At 36.0% G+C, this 21,272-nt stretch overlaps 1 protein-coding gene and 1 long non-coding RNA gene across 12 annotated transcripts in view; both read left to right on the forward strand.

Annotated features, from left to right (window-relative positions):
- The first annotated feature begins 2,386 nt into the window (after window positions 1-2,386).
- The window catches only part of LOC18423226 (Acyl transferase/acyl hydrolase/lysophospholipase superfamily protein), a 36,645-nt gene continuing 17,759 nt past the window's right edge, over window positions 2,387-21,272 (forward strand). For all 11 annotated transcript variants that reach the window (XR_016054204.1, XR_016054202.1, XR_016054205.1 and 8 more), the window contains exons 1-2: window positions 2,387-3,189; window positions 4,600-4,743. Coding sequence is in view for 7 of the 11 variants with exons in the window: in XM_088864950.1 (XP_088721076.1) it covers window positions 2,500-3,189; window positions 4,600-4,743 (834 nt within the window). In the remaining 4 variants the exon portion in view is untranslated. The remainder of the gene's footprint in view (window positions 3,190-4,599; window positions 4,744-21,272) is intronic.
- Window positions 15,474-18,864, forward strand: LOC148782315 (uncharacterized). Its single transcript, XR_016054209.1, has 4 exons — window positions 15,474-17,521; window positions 17,614-17,741; window positions 17,828-17,903; window positions 17,993-18,864. It is a non-coding gene; the product is annotated as an uncharacterized LOC148782315 (long non-coding RNA).

Below are 21,272 nucleotides of genomic sequence, written 5' to 3' on the forward strand. Positions count from 1 at the left end.
TCTTGTAACATAAACTCCTAAGTTTCATTTGCAGCTCATTCATTGTCTTACCTCTCTCCTTGAACATGTCTTTCATTCAATTTGTCTTTTCCCCTTCCTCCAATGCAATGATATATTCCACACTCTTAAACCTCTATTTGCTTTTTCTTTTTAAATTATAAGTCCAATTGCTTTACTTTTTAGATTATACGCCAAAATTCTCCTGTTTTTTTTTAAGTAGAAAACTTGAAAGATTCCTTGCGGCAGTGATGCGTCTTGAATGTGTAAAGTCACCTACTTGTTGTTAAACGGGTGACAATTGTGACCTACTTTTTTAATTCTTTGCTTCCGGGTGGTTGCTTATCAACATCCCCCAATCGTGATCATGGAGGACAAGAGGGAGGAAGGCCTATGAGTGCTTTAGCTTTTTTTCTTTTTTATCTTACGCGAATTTCCCCGGTTTGGATCCAAAACTCGAACTTCGGACTCTTGTCCCAATTTGAGTATGAAATCAAGATTTGGATTTAGATCTAAACTTTGGATTTGAATAATAGTTTAGATCGGATCAAGGTATAGGTAGATTTGATCCGAATCTGACCCAATTATTATACATATATATCTCTTGTCCCAATTTGAGTATGAAATCAAGATTTGGATTTAGATCTAAACTTTGGATTTGAATAATAGTTTAGATCGGATCAAGGTATAGGTAGATTTGATCCGAATCTGACCCAATTATTATATATATATATATATATATATATATATATATATATATATATATGTTAGGACCCGGTTTCTATGTGGCCAAGGCCGCATATGTAGAAATGCGGTCCTCTTGATAAATCTATTTTTGAGATGGATTTTTTGACTAAATTTTTAAGGACATGTAATCTCTAACATGGAGATCATGAATATAAATAAATAAATAAATTTTAAAAACTAGAAATAATAATTTTAGGAAAAAAAATTTGGACCGTTAGTTTCTCTTGTTTTTAAATGGAACACCTATTTACATTTTTTGGAGTGCATATGTAGTCATGTAGTCCAACCCACATGAAATAATTTTCCTTTATGTTATACAATAATTTTTTTATATACTATTTTAAAAATATAAAATAATATATAAAATAATTTTTTAGATTCAATTGGATCTGCTCCAGATCCCATGTATAAGCTGGATCGAGATCCTAATATTCTGGATCCAAATTCGAATCCCATGCATATTTTCAGGATCCAAATTCAGATTTTGGTAGATCTAGATCTGATCCAACCCATTCTCACCCTAACATGATGTACTACTTTCTTAAAAAAAAAAGGCATTTAGAGACAACATTAATAGAAACATGCCACATGTAACATGGACATTCTTGCATAGTCTTTCAAGTCTTTTAACGGATACAATATTAGTGTCTAATACTCAAAAGACTTGGACACTTCATTTTCACAGCTTTTTTTGATTTTTTTTAATATAAAAAAAATACTTACTCACCTAAAATCTCATTTTTTTTTTCAATAATCAATGTGTCATATATGAAAAATCATTATTGACATTGTTGTGACACTTGTCAATGTTATTTGATGATACCTTTACCGTAATAAAGAGTCCGGCACAAGTATGCCTATATATGTGTATCCATGTAAGATATAGGAGGTGCAATAAAAAGAAATTACCAAGTATGGTGATGAAGGAACACCGGTTACTCTACAAAAAACGAGGCTAGGCTAGGAGTGGCAATGGCCTTGCCTGTGACTTGGGATTTGACGATAGGGCTCAATTTGATTCGGGTCTAGGTATGAGTCCAAAACTTAGACCCGATGGGTAAGGTCCAATCGGGTTTGGGTCCGATAAGACTTAGATCTGACCTAACCTGTTGCTACCCCTAGCTAGAGTTGTTAGACCGAAAATAAGTCATGTGCCTATGTCCCCAGGAAAACTACGGCCTCCCTACAAATTTGGACCAAAAGGTTGAGTTTTAAGATAGACCCTCGTTGTCCTAGCATGAGCAGCCATTTAAGAACTAGGGTAGGCTAAGGCTAGGGCTGGACCATAACTATTGTGAGCCGAAATTAGGTACAGGGATGGCAATGGGCTGAGCCTTAGCCAGGACATCTGTCCCTAGTCCGGCCTGGCCCAAAAAAGCCCTAGTTTTATTAGGGCCGGGCCGGGCAAAATAAAATGAAAAAAAGCCTAAAAAGAGATGCCCCGGCCGGGCCAAACCAGCCCTGCCTTGACCTATGCCTAGCCCGGCCCTATCTTCCCATGCCCAGGCCTCAGGTCCATTTTGCAGCTCAAGCCCTAGTTGTTTAGCGCTGGGCAAGGCCAGATGGCTGGGCTGAGCCACCCGGGCCATTGCAACCCATAATTAGGATTCCATATATCCTGTGATGTGAACGGGGAGACGCCACCTCATGTAATAGTAGAATAAGCACGTGTACAGAGAAGGAACGTTCATCCCAACAAACCCAACGGCGGTTAACGCCTTAACGGTCACTCTGTCTAAAAAATAAAAGAAACACATGAAAAATGAAAGATGGGCCCCTCCTCTTTCACTTTATACACTCCGGTCCTCGATGCAGAGGCGCATTCCTCTCAAATTCACCATTGGTCCCATGATCTCTCTGGCTCCTCTCTCCTCCCTCCCAGGAGGTTTGAGCCAGAGGACCCTCCCAGCTCTCCACCCCAATCAGAACCCTAGACTCTCTCTCTCTACATTTTCTCTCTCTAGAATTTTCTCCTCCAAAACCTTAAAAGTATCTGCAAAATCAAACCAGAGCACCAACAAAGATAACACCGCCATAGGAAAAGAAACTCTTCCTGATAAGAAATCCATAGAATTAGATGGAGCGCTCTCTTCTGGGAAGAAATCCTTTGCAGTAGCAACGGGAGAAATCTTTTTAGGGTTAGCTTCTGCTCTCCTCAAGACAAGAAGGGAAAGCCTAAAGGGCTCTGATTCAAAAACTGAGGTTTTTGTGGATTTTGATAAGATCGAGGAGAATGGGTTTTTGACGGATGGTAAAAATGGTGGTGTTTCTTCTTCAGTTTCAGAGGTTCCCTGTATAGTTTGGGAGCAGAGGGAAAAGGATATAGAGGCAGAGAGGACTCGACCTAAGGTCACTAGCCCAGGGTTTAGTTTCTCAGCTGCTGGTCTTCTGTTCCCTTATCATCTTGGTGTTGCTCAATTTCTTATTGAGAAGGGGTATATACTGGTAACGACTCCTGGCGAAGTGATAATGAGTATTTTTCCTATATTTTTGATAATTTTCTTTACTTTACGCGTTGTTTTCAAATTATCATATTTTTATTTGCTTTTTTCTTTTGTTTGAATGGATGGACTGCAAATGCATGAATATTTCCATATCTCTGGTGATTTTGCATTCTATTGCTGAAAGTTTATGAATTTGCCATCAATTTTTGAGAGATCCACCTGGGAACAAATGGTGGAATTTGGTTTAAAAGTTTGTAATAGATGGGTAATTATTTGGGAATTTTGAACTGTATTGGATATCGTTATTCTAATACTTTAATTTGGGTCCACTCTTTCCCATTCTGAAAATTCTGAGAACAAGGAGACTTAGTTCTTTTTGTAAATCCAAAATCAGTATTTTATGATTATTTCATAGAGGAAATTCTGCGCTGTAAATCCATGTCAGCTTTGTGCACCTTCACTTTCTTTCTAGGATAAGTCAATAAGTGTAATTCTGGTAGTTTTAGTTGTAAAACGTTTTGGTTACCCTTTGGATTGATTGATTTAGATTCATGAATTTTCAGTATTACAAGGGTAGATCAACCAATTTGGAGAGCCTTTAAAAACACCAAAATAATATCATGTATATAATATTTTCATGGATATTGCGCTAGGAATGATTTTCATCATTCTAGTTTAAAGTTCTTATTGGAAGCAAATACAATTTCTTTTCTGGCATGCTGCCATGAGAATATAAGTGTCATTGTTAATATGACAGATGATTTTGTTATTTATATTAAGAGTAAAAACATTAGTAGAACCCATTCCAGATTTAAAAAAATGGCCACATTGAAAGTTGTGATAATCAAAACTCTTCCCAATGAATATCATCACTAGAAGAAACCATCAAAGTTCTGGAATTTATCATGTTGAAGGACATCTGACTGAGGACTGCATGTTTATAGCTCATATATCATCGTCGAACATTCAGATGACTCTCTTTCAATTCTGATTTATAGTTTGTCAAATACATAAAAGAAATAAGTGTTCTTCTCTGACCATTGTTTAGCACTTGCATTCCTCATTAAGCTATGTTAAAGAACCTATATTCAGATAAAAATATCAATAGAAACCATTGCCATTTTAAATGAATGATATACACCGAAACTTGTGATTGCCAAAACTATTCCCAATTAATATTCCTTAAAACAAGAAACCAGCAAAATTGTAGAACTTCTTATGTTGAACAAGATCTGAATGAGGACTGCATGTATAAAGCTCATATATCATGATATGTTTTGATCACTCTCTTTTGATTCTGATTTATGACTTTTCAAATATAAGAAAGTAAGAACTGTCCTTGTTTGACCATTTGTTTAGTCCTTGTAATCCTTATTATCACGCTATATTAAACAATTGTTCAACGGTGCAGGAAACTACAGCATTGGCTGGTTCTTCTGCTGGTGCTATAGTTTGTGCTGTGATTGCTTCTGGAAGCTGTATGCAAGATGGTCTCAGAGCGACCAAACTACTGGCTGAAGATTGCCGTGCTAATGGCACTGCGTTTCGCTTAGGGGTACAAGTTTTCATTTTTCACATAATGAAAGTAAAAATTTCCTTTGTGCAGGTTGAATATTAGTTTGAACTCTACAAGATAAGGTACAGTGTCCAAAAACTATATGCGGGCGCCTAGTTTTCTATGCGACCCAAATAGAGAGGAGGGGAATTTGGGGCCTCAAGGATGTTGTTGGGGTTTTGGATTGAATAATGACCTGCCCCAACCCCAAAAAAAAGAAGGAAAATTTGAATTTATGTAACAAACTTTTAAAGAAGAACTATTTTTAGGGTCTTCTGTGTGTGTGTGTGTTATTCTGTTGCATTATTTCAAACTCATGCATGACTGAGTTTGAAACTTGAAATTGAATCACAAAAACTTTAGACGATTGAAACTTGCCTATAGTTCATGCAAAATTATGTAGATCACTAAATCGTTACATTAAAAATCTTTCATGACCTGCCAATATGCTATAATCAGTCCATACTCCACAATCCACATCAACTATGATATACTAGATCGGAAAGTCAGAAAAGTCAAAAACTCGAAAGACTTAAACCAACAAAACTCAAAATAAGAAAGCAAATCTCATTAAAGCAAATTTCAAATTGAGTTGCATCATCACCACCACCACTAGCAACAAAAACGCCACCATCTCGGTCTCCAAGACCAGCACCAACAGCATTTGAATCTGATGAAGATGCCTAGCCATTGTCATTAGAGTCATCCTCCTCATATTTCTCTTCCTCCATAGTCTGCTCCGAGTCAGCCACCTCCTCATCATCCACCTCCCTTATTATCCTTATGGATTTCCTTTTGTATTGAGATCAAGTGGCCGGGATAGGGCTCAATGTGGTTCCAGCCGCTTCGTAAACTTGGCTCCAGCTCAATGGGATTCCATCAACCTAACAAACAGCCTCAACAAACTTTAAACCAAAAATTGAAATACAACGCTCGGAGTCCTGATTAAAGTTGGCTTAAATATGTGCTGTAGTTTAAATAAGATGGTAAACATAAGATAAGACTAAGTAAATGGAAGGATGCATCATGAATTTTAGAATAAATGGATGTGCCTATAAATGAGCAATTACCAACCTAGTTGAATGGTTAGAACATTTCTTGGCAAATTCAGTTCTTGTGTGATGCAGGACAATTTTTTTTTATTGTTTTTATTTAATTCATAGGATGTATATTTTAATTTTTAATTATTTTAGGGTATTTAATTTTTTTTAGGAATTCTAGTTTTTTTTTCATATATATATATTTTTTATTTTTAGGAGTTTTTTAGAAAAATATTTGTGTTCATGGAATATTTTTTTTTATCAATGGTAAAATGTCACTACGAATTCTGTTTTAAGTTAGGACTATTAATCAATTTTATTTTTGGTTAGGGGCATTATTGTCTTTTGTACTTCAAGTAATGAATAAAAGATGTGCGTGGGGCCCTATGGGGAGATTCACATGATTTTTTTAGAGAAAGAGGAATAAGGAAAAGGAAGCTTTTGCTCCCTAGGGTTTGAGGAAGAAATCCTAGGTTTCTACTACTAGTTGTGTGTGTTTGGCCTGAATTATTGTTGGTTTTCGTTCATATTCAAAAAAAAAAAAATATTGTTGATTTTTGTTGTTCTATCAATTCTCCTACTTCAATTTGGTACCAGAGCTTAGTTTCTTCAACAACAAGGCCAGGAAACTACAACCACGTGTGCTGATTTTGGGCCAAATTTTGTCAAATTCAGCCTATATTTTGCTGATCTCAGCAATGTTTTGTTGATTTTCTGCATAGGGTTTGTGATTTCGGTGAGAGTGGTCGTGGAGTGGAGCTTTTCGTAGACCTATTTTGTGATCCTAGAGATAAAGTGATTAGGGATCTTGAAAGGCAAGTTCAACAACAAGCTACTAGTTTGTGAGTATCAATCATGGGCAAGCAGTGATCTTTCTTCCCAGGAAGCTTTCAAATTTAATCTTTTTCACCGTCGTAACCTGCATGAAGTCGAGTGAAGAGGAAAATGATGGAAGACCTAGATGTTGGGGAAATTACTCTATGGTTTTCAATTTAAAGGAGGACATGCTTGATTTTTGACACGGTAATTTTGACGGAGGTTGTATCAAAAAAATCAGGAGGTTGTAGATTGGGATTTGCCACCAATTTTCAATACATGCTCAGATGAACAATAAGATCTCTTAGGAGATTCGATTTATGATAAGGGTCAAGATGAAAATGAAGATGTTTTTCTTTTCTTTGACAAGGTTACATAGGAATGGAACTTGAGATGCAGTACTATGAAAACCCAGCTGCTATCATAAAAATGAAGATGTTCAAGAAGAGGATCTTGCTCATGACGAATATGGCTAGAAAGCAGCAGGAGGACTTATCAAAACGTGGACTTTCAAGATTTCAAGGATTTTAGAGAGGTGGGGCATTCATGAGGTTTAGGGCATTGGAATTAGAGTGGCATAGGGGAAGCATTGTGGACTGATAGAACACAATTTGTAGCGTTGGATTCTGAGTATAATGAAATGGATGTCGCAAAAACTCTAATGGCCCAAAAGTTGAGTTTGAAGGTTCTTACACAATTTTCAGTGCGAGTTTAGGAATTGTGAGACTTGATAAGTTTCTATCAATTCCTTACTATACATACCAGCAGCGTTTTAAAACTCGGATGAGGCAACCTGGACTCGACCGAGTAACTCGGCCTCGGCCCATGGGCGAGGCGAGTTTTAACCGAGTTAATTGTACACATTATTTTTAAACTTTAAGTATACTATTACTGCAAACTTATATCAGATATGTTGGAATGGTCTATTCGGTAGCGCTAACGAGCAATCTTCACCCCAATGAGTGTTTGAATCCCCTCTGTTCCATTCAATACAAAGTCACAGTTTTAAATCATATATCAATGTTGATTTTCGAGTATGGAATGCAGATATACTTTAGCATCAATATCCATTGGTGTAATGAAGCATTAGTGCTCAATAAATGAACTGCTTGGCTTCTATTTAGGGATTAGCGTATTGGACTTTGTGGTTCACATTATAGACAACACACTTTGTAGAACAATTGTTTCATGCGGGCTTGACCACATTTCTACAATATGCGGTTCAAAGGTATAAAGCATCCATCTTAAAGATGGATGCAAATAGGTGGTCCATCTAAAAACAATTGTAACGAACGGTCCAAATGCTTTCTTAATATAATTATTATTTCTAGTTTTCAATTATTTTTTTTTCATATTCATGATCTCCATGTTAAACATTATATATTCTCTAAAAATTAGGATCAAATTATATTTAAAATATATATTTATTGCCAACCCCCATTTTTACAATGTACGGGGCTGGCCGCATGCTAACTGCATTCTACTTTATATTTTGTATTTACTTAGTGAAGTCCCCTCTACGGTTCACTGTTGTTAATTTTCCCAACCTTATATTAACTTGACCGGTCCTTTTGATACCTGCCACCGTGCATTGAACACTTAGAATGCTTTTAACCTAAACATGCAATCTAATTTGATCTTGAGAATACTCTCTACGTTGTTCAAGTATTTATTTACCTTTCAATTTTGATTGGTTCAATGTGATGTGCTGTTCTCTTAACAATAATATTTACTGAATATGTATACTTTTATCTGAGTATGCATTCCTTATATAAGTTGCAAACGCCAATTGATTGATTTAAAGCTGTGTATGTTAAAAATTATTCTGGAGTGTGGGCAAATCAATATTTATATATATGCATGAGACAGAAGACAGAACCTCATAGGAGCAGACAGTCGTCCCATTTATTGCTGCTATCTCTGCACACTCTGGCAAGTAAAGTCGCCGCGTGAATTGCTCCATTCATGTATTCAAAATAGATGGCCCTCATATTGCTCATATCACTGATCCCCTTTACAACCCTCTATAGGTATGGGGAATCAAGGCTGGCCCTCCTAATAACCTTGAGTGAGTTGCCTTCCACCATGGAGGATCCTGAGAAGAACATTGAAAACATCATTGGACAATTCCATAATTCGACAAAAGGGAGTCTCGTTTCCCCTTTTTTTTTATCAAGAATACCTGTCACGCCCTAAGGGCCCTGGATTTTCAGTTGTAATAACCAATATTAAGTATCAGAATGCTCTCTACAGGGGACTTCCAACTACCATGAAAAATGTTCTAGGTGATAACCCGCAAGACGGAATATCTTGGTCTCGAACCAAATCTAATGCTTGCATCATTAGAACTTCTTTTTCTGTGAGGTTCACGAAAAATCCATATGAATATCGTGGATTCCTGGTTATAAATTGAGTTCAGACTTGATGAAAACCCCCAGAAATTTCAGTTGTTCTTCTCATTGCATTGTACTTTAAAATGCTGTTGCAGGACAATCTCCGTATTAAAAGACATATCTGATGAAAAGGGTCAAAACAACCATAAATTTTAAAATTGGGCAATAAGGCTAAGAGTAGCTAAGAAATAATAAAAGGATGAAACACCAAAAATGTCATGGAAAAAACCACAAATTTCATAGGTACTGGAAGAATGTCAGATGAAGGGGGTCTATAGAGTCCTCTACATCTCTACAGGGGGTCTATAGAGTCCTCTACATCTCTACACACATCTTTAGATTGGAAACTTCAGCCTAGGGATGAGAATTTAGCCAATCCGGATCCAAAACCCCAAATTTGAATCCTTTCCGAATCTGGGTATGGATCCAAGATTTAGATCCGAAATTCGGATCCGGGTATATGTGGATCCGATCCTGATCTGACCTGGTTTTTTAAAATAATATATATTATAATATATATATATATATACATATATGTTATAATTTATACATTTATTAATATATATATATATATAATTATATTTTAACTTTATAATACACAAAATTGGAGCTAATATGGATCCAAATCCTATATATAGTTTCGAATATGGGATCCCATCGTATCCGGATTTGGGTAGATCCAGACCTGATTCGAAAAATTCTCAACCCTACTTTGGCCACAGTCCTGGAGGTGATCCCCCGTAAGAGCCTCACTAAACATCACCATCCAATTATTCTAGCTGAATATTAGTTAAAAATATACATCAAGCAACAAATGGAAGAGAGGAGAGTGAGGGGAGAAGATCTAGAGAGAGAAATGAAGAGGTTTAGAAAGAGAGAGAGTCACGTTGAGAGAAGGCAGAGAGGTTGGGATCCTGACACCCATAAGCCCCTCTCTTCCACCATATATATTATTATGTTTCTATTATTATACTCTTAACATCTTTAAGTAAGGAAAAAGACAACTAGGTCTTTAGGGATTTAACTATAGTAGAATGAACCATAAACTCTAATATTTATAACACTCCGCCTCAAGCTGGTGTATAGATATCCTAGCAGCCTTGGTAAGAATGTCTACCAGCTGATCTTTTGTTTTCATATATCGATAGCAAATTTCTGTGCTAGCAACAATTTTTTGAATGAAATGTTGGTCTACCTCTTTGTGCTTATTTCAATACTCGTGGACTAAATCATACAGCTATACTAATGACTGCCTTGTTATGATAATACATGGATATTCACCCCTTCCTAGGGAAACCAAGCTCTCGTAATTGAATATTTATCTAAAGCAATTCATACACACCATGGGCCATGGATTAGTACTTTGCTTTTGTAATTGAACTAGCTACAACTGATTATTTTTAACTACTCCAGTAGTCCAGTCATAAGATTAACCACAACAGGAGTATAGTAGCCTGATGTAGATCTCAGGTCCATAATAGGACCAACCCAATCTGCATCTCTATAAGCCTCAACTTGCTGATATCAATAATTAGCAAACTGTGGTCCTTTACTTGGTGATAATTTTAAATATCTGAGAACTCTGTAAGTAGCTTCAAGGTGAGTAGTTCATGGAACATGGATGAACTATCTAGTCACACTCACAACCATAGTTAAGGGAACCTTGTGGGTAGGGTGACAATCCTGCTTTGGAACCTCGATCCCACGGTTCCTGCAAGGGATCTTGTAGGGACCCCAGTTTTTTGATTTTGAGATCTCATTCCCATAAAAAGGGGACCATGTTCCATCCATCAATGGAATCCCGTTTCATTTCGAAATAGATTCCCACTCCCAACCATGGTTCAGGTTTTGGTTCATTAAAATCTTGGGTTCTACGTTTGTGGGATCTACTTTCATTAAGGGATGATACCAGGTTAGAAACTGCCATTGTCCCAAGTTCCGATTATTTCGGAATCATAAGTTCCATGATGGTAAAATCTAATCCCTTTTTCGCATAGCATGAAATTCCATTATTTTAGATTCTTAATTTGAACTAGGCATAGTGATGGAGGGAAAAATTATACTTATTTTTAATATCTTCAATTTTAAAGAATGTATATTTTAATTTTAGTTTTATGGTTTAGTTCTAGGGTTTTTTTAGTTTCTAGGAATTCGAAAGACTTTTTAGATATTTTAATTAAAGTTAGGTAGTTTAGTTTTCAAGTTATATTTAAGTTAGGACTTTTTGGGCAAAAGTTAAAATTGTATGGACAAATATTATCCTAAGTGATAGAAGACCTAGATGTGGGGAGTCAAGTGATGAGGTTAGTGATAGAAGACCTAGATGTGGTGAACATCACTCTAGGGTTTTCGATTTGAAAGATGAGATTTTTTATTTTGACACAGATTGCATGGAAAGTCAGCAAATTATAGATTGGGATTCACCGTCACTCTTCGATATATACTCAGATGAACAAGAAGATTTCTTAGGAGATCCGATCTATGATAAGGATCAAGATGATAGTGAATATATTTTGGAAGAAGGTGGAGAATATGGAGAGAAGGCAACAGGAGGACTGATCCAAATCATGGCCTTTGAAGATGTCATTAATATTAAAGAGATAGAGCATTCAAGAAATTCGGGGTATTAGAATCAGAGTAGCACGGTGGAAGCATGGTCAATTCAGAAGCTGCAAATTATGGCTCTAACTCCTCAATATACATATCAGGATCCGTTTCTTGAGGAATTTTTTTACCAGGAATAATCTTTGAACCAACAAAGAAGAAGAAGGTGGTTTTGACGCTGAATTCATCTTAGAACACTTCAAAACTCTAGGACGAGTTTTCTCCAACAAAGAGAGAATAATGGAGGGAAAAATTATACTTATTTTTAATTTTTATTCAATTTTAAAGGATGTATATTTTGATTTTAGTTTTAAAGTTTAGTTGTAGGGTTTTTTTAGTTTCTAGGAATTCTAGGGACTTTTTAGATATTTCAATAAGAGTTAGGAGTTTAGTTTTCAAGTTATATTTAAGTTAGGATCTTTTGGTCAAAAGTTAAAATTGTATGGACAAATATTGTTCAAAATAATACTTTTTCAATATAAATAAGGGCATGGATGGGCTGGAGAGTCATTCATGTATTCATTTTTAAAAAAAGAAAGACTTTGTCTTGTAAAAGAAGCCTAAGGATTGAACCCTAGGTGGGAGTAAACCCTAGGGTTTCTCCAAAATTGTGTGCTTCTTGCTGATTTTTCTTGGTCGCTTCAAGTTCTTCTACATCACATAGTCTAGAGTGACCCATTGTTTTATTAAGTCCTATTGTGTAAGCCATCCCTCTTAGTTGTGAGAATATATATTTCATTTAAAATCTTATATTTATGATGTCCTATTGTTTTAGATTCTTAAATCACAATGATGGATCCTCTTAGTTGTGAGATGAGAATATATGCTTTAAAAAGCTCCTTTTACGTGTGTGCGTGAGAGAGAGAGAGAGAGAGAGAGAGAGAGAGAGGGAAAGTAGTTCATCTTGTCCTCTTGCTGCTTCGGAGAGCCAACCTTTGAGAAACAATGGAAGCAAAGGAGAATACATTCGAAGAAGATGACTCTTGAGTGGTAGGATTCTGGGTTGCTGGGGCCAACTAGTTGAGGACCGTGATTCCTATACTTTAAAAATCTGGATATTAAAACAAAAGGAATCCCGTTATATGACATACTTAAACCTCAATTCCTTAACCAAGGGAACTTGTAGTAGCTCTACTTGACAACCTTATTTTTATGTATAGTGGAGCTTAGATTCCTGCTAGTCAAGACATCAAACCCATTGACATGGATCTCGCTCCCATAAACCTAAGGATCTCGTTCCTTGTCTTGTTCATTGTACGGACACCGATCCTAACCCTAGAGAACTTCCACTATAGGGCGGTTTGGCGAATCCCGAACCGATCCCATTCCCGTCTCCAACAACTATACTCACAACCATAGTTGCTGGAACCTTGTAGGAAAGGTCAAGGACCCGCTCCGGAACCTCGATCCCGTGATTCCAGCTAGGGATCTTGGATGAAACGTCGATCTATATATTGTGATCCTTATTCCCAGCAGGTTTGCTCCGCGGTTCTCAAGTGTATGATGCGGTGCATATGGTGTTTTATATATTCGGCACTGATTCATATGCACTGATTCAAGTTTGTGCGCAATGGTACTATAAACCCATGCATCATTCTCAATCCCTAAAAACATATTATTACGATTCCTTCCTCATGGAATCGTGCTTCCACATGACAAGGATCGCGCTCCCTTGATATAGGATCATACGGACGACGATCCCAACCACAAGGAGCTTCCAATAATCCACGGTTCTGTGGACCCAAGCCAGCTCTTGCTCCCAGGAATGCACCCGCACCCGACAACTATGCTCACAACATATGCAATATCTCGAAAGATATATATATTCATTATCTTTGAAATATGGCCACATCTTTGAGAGCTTCAACCCGTTAGTCGTCAAGTTTGTGGTTTTGTTCTATAAGAGTATCAGTTTCGAAATTTGTCATTTTTTGATCATTTTTCTTATTTTTTTTGGCATGTGATCTAATTTGCAGGTTTTAAACAACTTTATTCAGCTTTTACACGGATTAAATGGTTGAGAAATTTGGTGTTTTTGGATCACGAAACTTGTATTTTTAGGGTTTCCGCCTTTCCTTGTGTTTCATGCCAAATAGGGCATGAATCTTTCAAAATTTGTAGGCATTTTGATCGTAAAGTTGTTCATCAAAACCTTTTGTTACTAATTTGTGATAATCGTTGAGAAAAATAGAGTTTTTTGGAGATTGAAGGCTCCGGTTCACAAAACCAAGTAAGAAGCTTGGGTTTTTTTTTTTTTCCGCCATATGATTAATTTCACTGCATATTTTGAAGATAATGAGTTCAATTTGTAGGGTTTTTAATCTTTATTGTCTATTATGATTTAACATATTCAATTTTATGTAATTTGGTCAATTAAAATATGAAATTTGAGATGAACACAGAGATGTCTGCGGAACCAAAATTTCGCTGTTTTTTTTTTTTTTTTACCGCCTTTTGATTTTTTTTTCATGATATATTAGAAATAATGTGTTCAAAATTTAGGGTTTTGATTCCTTATATTGTTGTTTATCAGAAAATGTACTCAATTGGATGTAATTTATTCACTTAGAGGTCGATTTTTGAGTAAAAATGGCTTAAGTAAAATGGCTCTGTGAAGGACAGAACTTTTTTTTTTTTTTTTTGTAATCCATGATCGAATTTTTTGTAATACTTGATCAATTTTTTTGTAATCCATGATCGAATTGTTTTTTTTTTTTTTTGTAATCCATGATCGAATTTTTTGTTTTTTTTTTCTTTTTGTAACCCATGATAGAATTTTTTGTAATCCATGATCGAAATGTTTTTTTTTTTTTTTTGTAATCCATGATCGAATTTTTTGTTTTTTGTTTTTTTTGTAACCCATGATAGAGTTTTTTGTAATCCATGATTGAATTTTTTGTAATCCATAATCGAATTTTTTTTTCTTTTTTTGTAATCCACGATCGAATTTTTTGTTTTTTTTTGTTTTTTTGTTTTTTGTAATCCATGATCGAATGTTATGTAATCCATGATCGAATTTTTTGTAATCCATGATAGAATTTTTTGTAATCCATGATCGAATTTTTTGTAATCCATGATCGAAATGTTAGTTTTTTTTTCTTGTAATCCATGGTCGAATTTTTTTTTTTTTTTGTAACCCATGATAGAATTTTTTGTAATCCATGATTGAATTTTTTGTAATCCATGATTGAATTGTTTTTTTCTTTTTTTGCAATCCACGATCGAATTTTTTGTTTTTTTATGGTTTTTTTTTTTTTGTAATCCATGATTGCATTTTTTGAAAATTTGTGATTTTTTTTTTTTAATCCATGATCGAATTTTTTTTTGTAATTCATGATCGAATTTTTTGAAAATTTTGTGATTTTTTTTTTAAATCTATGATCGAATTTTTTGAAAATTTGTTATTTTTTTTTTTTAATCCATGATCGAATTTTTTTTTGTAATCCATGATCGAATTTTTTGAAAATTTGCTGTACTTTTTTTTTTTTATTTCTTTTTATCCATGATCGAATTTTTTGAAAAATGATGATTTTCCGAAAAGATGTGAAAATCGTGATAAGGTTTTGATTATCATGATGTATTAAACCCAATTTTTAATTTTTATTGTTTGAGTTTCTGTACTTTTTTTTTTTCCAGGATCAAATTTTTTGAAAAATGATGATTTTCCTAAAAGATGTGAAAATCGTGACAAGGTTTTAATTATCATGAGGTATTAAACCATATTTTAGATTTTTATTGTTAAAGTTTTTGTTGAAAAAATTATATGTTGATAGATTATTTATGAAAAAAAATTCATGTTATTATATTTTTAATGCAAAACTGTATTTTTTTTATCTGTTGTTCATGGATTTTTCAGTTGGAATGACTGATGTTAGCTGGCTCTGTGAAGAATTTTTTTTATTATTAATTTTTTAATGCAAAAAATGTATGTTCTTGATAATTGAGTTGTAGCCATGTTTGGAGCTTTCATTTTGTATTATATTATCCTGAATGTTTGTAATTGATATGTACGAAAATATTATTGTCAATAGAGGTATTTTGCAATAACAAATAACAACAAATATGACTACATGAACTACCACAACATATTATCACTACACATGGTGATTAATTTTCTTTTTGAACTGTCAGGTTAATTTTATACTTTTTACATCTTAAAATAGTTGAATCATGTCAAGATCTGCAGAAGACCCTGCATGGCAACATGGGGTCAGATTTGATCCCAACAAAAAAGACAAAATTATTTGTAATTACTGTCAAAGAGTGATAAGTAGTGGGGTACATAGGTTCAAGCATCACTTGGCAGGGGTTAAGGGAGAAGTTTCTGCATGCACTAGTGTCCCTAGTAATGTAAAAAAACAGATGGCGACAATTCTTAATGCTAACAAAGGTAAAAAAATTGCCAAACGTAGGATGAATGAGGAGATAGCTAGTTTATATATGCCATCAAGCATGAATGATACAGAAGAGCAATATAATAATGACCTAGAAGAGCAATATAATAATGAGCTGGACATGGCCACAAGATTGAGTTTACATGAACAATATCAGAGGGAACGTGGGTTTAGAATGCCCGATGGGTCTAGCTCAGACATGCATGGTGGGCCTAGCTCAGATATGCATGGTGGGCCTAGCTCAGATATGCATGGCGGGCCCAGCTCGAGCATGTATGGCGGGCCCAGCTCGAGCATGTATGGCGGGCCCAGCTCAAATATGTATGGAGGGGTTGGTGGCAATATGTATCAAGGAGAATCAGATGTTGAAGAAATTGTTTCTAGGTTACCTACGAGTGCCAGTATTGCAGGTCATGGTCGTAAAGACCCATTTCTTTCAAAGCCTAAGTCACAACAGATGACTCTAAAAGGCATGGTTAAAGCTACAAGAAACATGTTGGGGAGATATGTTGGTAAATGGTTCTATGATAAAGGGATTCCCTTTGATGCAGCCAATAGCACATATTTTCCACCTATGGTCAGTGCAATCCAGAGAGTCAGGCTTGGGGTAAAACCCCCGAAGGCATATGAGCTCAGTGGGCCAATATTAGATGACGAGGTGGAAGAAGTTAAAAAATGGATTGAAGAATATAAACAGAGTTGGCCAAGGATAGGCATTACTCTCATGAGTGATGGTTGGTTGAATGAAGTTAGCAAAAGGAGTTTTTAAACTTCTTGGCCTATTCCCTAAAAGGTACAGTTTTTTTGTCTAGCAAAGACGTATCAGGGACGAAGAAGGATGCAAACTTCTACGTACGACTATATGATTAGATAGTGGAGGAGGTGGGAGATAAGTATGTAGTCCAGTTTATTACGGACAATGCGCGTGCATGTGTTTCTGTGGAGAGCAAGTTGATGGATAAGAGGAAGCATCTAGTATGGACCCCGTGTGCTGCACACAGCATCGATCTTATGTTAGAGGAGATCGGTGAAATCAAAATTGTGAAGGAGACTCTAGAGGAAGCAAGGTTGGTGTCGAGATTTATATACAACTACTCTAAAATTTTATTTTTGTTTAGAGAACACTCTAAGAAAAACGAGATAATCAGGCCTGCCATAATCCGCTTTGCGACCGATTACTTAGCTGTGGACTCCATTCGAGAATCTGAAGGTGCATTAAAGAGATTGTTTACCTGTGAAGAGTGGTTAAATGACCGCCTCTCGAAGTCCAGTATCGGTATAAAAGTGAACAACATAGTCTCAAATAGGCGGTTCTGGTCTCGATGTTCAAGTGTTGTAGAGGCCACTACCCCTTTGGTCACGGTGTTAAGAATGGTGGATGCTGACAAGAAAGCTACCATGGGTATCCTTTATGAAGGTATTGAGAGGGCGAAATCAGCTATTAAGGAGAAGTGTAATTTTGCTAGCAAAGTGATCGAGATTATAGAAAGGAGGTGGAACACCAAATTTGGACGTCCAATTCATTATGCTGGTAAATATATAATTATATCATTACAATGTTTCACTTTAAATCATTTTTTTATGAAATTGTAAATGACATTTTTCTACCTATATATTTTGTAGGTTACTACTTCAACCCAAAATTTTTCTATTTGACACCTGAACAACCCCACAAGATTATGGAAGGGGTTAGATACATTATTGCAAGGTTGGAGAGAAGCCATCGAAACTAAGTAGCAGCAATACAAGAGGTATTATTTAATGTTTGGGTAAGAACTTCATTGAGTTGTTATATTTGTGAGGAATAATGCACTAAAACGTAATATATTTGTTTTAGCTTGCTATGTATAGGGATGCTATAGGATCCTTCGGAACTAGACTTACCAGGAATTCTCGAACTATGATGGATCCAGGTTATCCCCTCGCTAATATTTTGTTCATTCATATATTTAATCTTATGAATTGTTCTTGCCCTTACAATGCTTTTTGCATTTTAATCCAGCTTAATGGTGGGAGATATATGGTACTGATGCACCTCACCTAAAGAGAATAGCAATCAAGGTGCTCTTCCAGACATGTTCTGTTACTGGTTGTGAGCGCAACTGGAGTACGTTCCAATGGTTGCACACTACTAGGAGGAATCGACTCGCTTCTAAGAAGCTTCATAAACTAGTCTACGTTCATTATAATTTAAACCTCCGAGAGCAACAAATAAGAAGGAAGCTTGAAGACTATGGACCGATAGACTTAGACACAATATTTGTCACTGACACAGCAGACCAATGGGTAGTAGAAGAGGAAGAGCCAATGTTGCACAAGAGAGCGTTGCTTGAGGCTATTGGTGATGAAGATCTTGAAGAAAGTGATGCGCAGCATGATAGAGGAAGCAGCTAGCTAACGTATCCACAATTCGTCGGAGATGTCGGTGATATTGCACCTAATGAGGGAGAGTGGGAAGGGGGTCTAAGAGAAAATGAGAGAGATGATGATTCTGAGGCCACCCTATCCCAGCCATATTATTCACATATCGAGTCCCAACAGCAACAGTGTAGGGATGAGCACGACAGTGCAGGTGAGCATGAAGGATGGACAAGCTTCGGGGATTTTGGATTGGGAACACAACAAAACACTAACACTCAGGGCTTTGGGAATAGTCAGACGCCTGTTAATATCGATGATTCGTTTTTAGATCGAATCAATGAATTGTCAAACGAATTCAATCAATGGCACTAGCGTGACCAAAAAGAACAACAACGTCGTCTATCATTTTATTTTTAGATTGTATGTTACTAATTTTATGTTTTACTGTAGTCCATGTATGTTGATATACTTATTCCATGATAATTCTATGTTTATCTTTTTGTGTGATGTAAATTAAATGCTGAATGGCGGTTCATGCAGGGAAAGAACATATCAATATTCGCATATTCATTCAAAAACATGAAAATTCTTAATGGAGTACCCTCATTTCTTATTGAATTCCTAAAAAACAATATTTATAATGAATTTTAATAATTTTTTCGGATTTTTTTGAAGCTTTATTCTGACCGATTCACCCGATTCCGGATCCGGATTGCCGATTCGCCGATCCGGATCGGTTTTTTGGGTGCCCGATCCTGGTCACCGATCAGTTTTTTAAACCATTGGTTACAGTAATATCCTCCACATATACAATCAGGGTAGTGGTATTGACCTTGATGTGTTTGACAAATAAGTTATGGTCTGCATGACTACATGCATACCTTATTCTTTGTTTAACACCACTAAAGCTCCTAGACCAAGCTTGGGGAGACTGTTTTAGCCCATAGATGACCTTTCTCAATCATCAAATTTTCCCTCAAATCTAGAATCCCTAAATCCAGGCAGTCTTACTATGTACACTTCTTCCTGTAGTGTCTATGAAGGAATCCATTCTTGACATCCAGTTGGTGTAATGACTACTCCAAGTTATTTGTTAGAGACAAAATCGAATGTAGTTCATCTTAGCTATAGGAGCAAATTTCTCCTTAAGTCTGAGTCAAGCCGTTGGCAACTATTCGTGCCTTGTATCTGTCAACTGTACCATCAATCTTGTGATTTACAGTGCAATCCCATTGGTAACTAACATACTTCCTCTTAGGGGGAGTCTACCAGTTCGCAAGTTAAAAATGCCCTCATCTCGTTGCACATAGCCTCTTTCCACTTGGGATGAGCTCAAGCTTTTGTAACATTGGAAGGAATAGACTGAAGACAAAGAAGACCTGCAAGCATGATAGGAAGGAGTTAGGGACTCAAGAAACAAACTTAATATTTGTACAGTGCAACTTCGTCTAGGTCAAAATCATCATACCAGGATTTGGTGGGATTAATTGGATCAAGTATACAATTGGTTTGGAGGTCTGTAAGCTGTGGTGGTCTCCACTTATTTCTGTTTCTGCCAAGTATAGACTTTAAATATTTCTCTTTACTGACATGACATTGCCTGACACTATCCCCATGAGCTCCAGCATCAAGGAAAATAGGATAGGAAGAGGTACTGTACATCTCTCTTCCAAACTATGCTCCCTCTGAAGAGAGGTGAGAAGAAGAGGAGTGTACTCAGACAAGGTTACACCCATAGAAACAAATTTCTTTCATTTGAAACAAATTTCTTTTATTGACACTACATAATAACATTTGTAACCCTTTTTAGAAGACGAATAACCAACAAATATACATTTTACAAATTTGGGATCCAACTTTGTATGGTACGGGACCAAGAACACGAGTAAAGCAAACACAACCAAAGACATTAGGGGGAACACTTAATACTAGATGATGTAAGAGTAGTTTATAAGGAGATTTGTACTCTTTTGAATACAAGATGGCATCCTATTGATAAGATAAGATGCAATGCGCACAACTCCAGACTAGAATTTCTTGGGTATGTTCATGCTCAAGGGAAGGGTACGACCAACCTCTATTAGGTGTCTCTTCTTTCTTTCAGCCTTACCATGTGGTTGTGGTGTATGAGCAAGAATTGTGATGTTCAAACTCTCCTTTGCAGTATTCCCCACCTTGATTAGATCTAACTACCTTAATTTTAGTGTCAAATTAAGCATGGATCATCTTATGAAAGACCTTGTAGAAAGGAGCTTCATCTTTAGTCTCCATAAGTTAAATCCTGGTATATATCGAGAGTAGTTGTCTACAAAAGTTAACAAATAAAGATAGCAAAAAATAGATTTAACACAAGAGGGATCCCAAACATTAGAATGAATAATTGAAAAAGTAGAAGTGTTATTATTATTATTGCGGAGAAAAGAGTTTCTACAATATTTTGACAATTCACAAACCTTAAATTGAACTTCTGACACACTGGTTGAAATAAACAACTTAGGAAACAAAGCTTCCAATGATTGAAAAGATAAATGACCAAGTCAAACATGCCACTACCGAATCCAATATTATCAGCACTAGTGCTAGACTGAAGGGCTTGAGGTTGTTGCCTAGTCTAGAATGTGGAGACCACCAGCTCATGACCACTGCCAATTGTCTTCCTCATATCCGAGTCCTGAAAAACTTACTGGGAAGGATAGAAGATTATACTGCAATTTAGACTCGTGGTAATGCTACCGCCAAACTTTAAGTTTGCGGAGAACTATGAAGAATTGATGACAATGACATTTGAGGAGAAATATTTATACTTCCATTGACATTTGAGGAGAAATATTTATACTTCCTTTTCCAGCAATAGATGAAAAAGATCCATATGCAATCCTAACTTTATCTTTACCAAAACAAAGGATATGAGAAGAACTAAA

The sequence above is a fragment of the Amborella trichopoda genome, chromosome 4 (assembly GCF_054954075.1).
Source record: "Amborella trichopoda isolate Santa Cruz 75 chromosome 4, AtrichopodaSantaCruz75HAP2 v2.0, whole genome shotgun sequence".
NCBI classification, from domain to species: domain Eukaryota; kingdom Viridiplantae; phylum Streptophyta; class Magnoliopsida; order Amborellales; family Amborellaceae; genus Amborella; species Amborella trichopoda.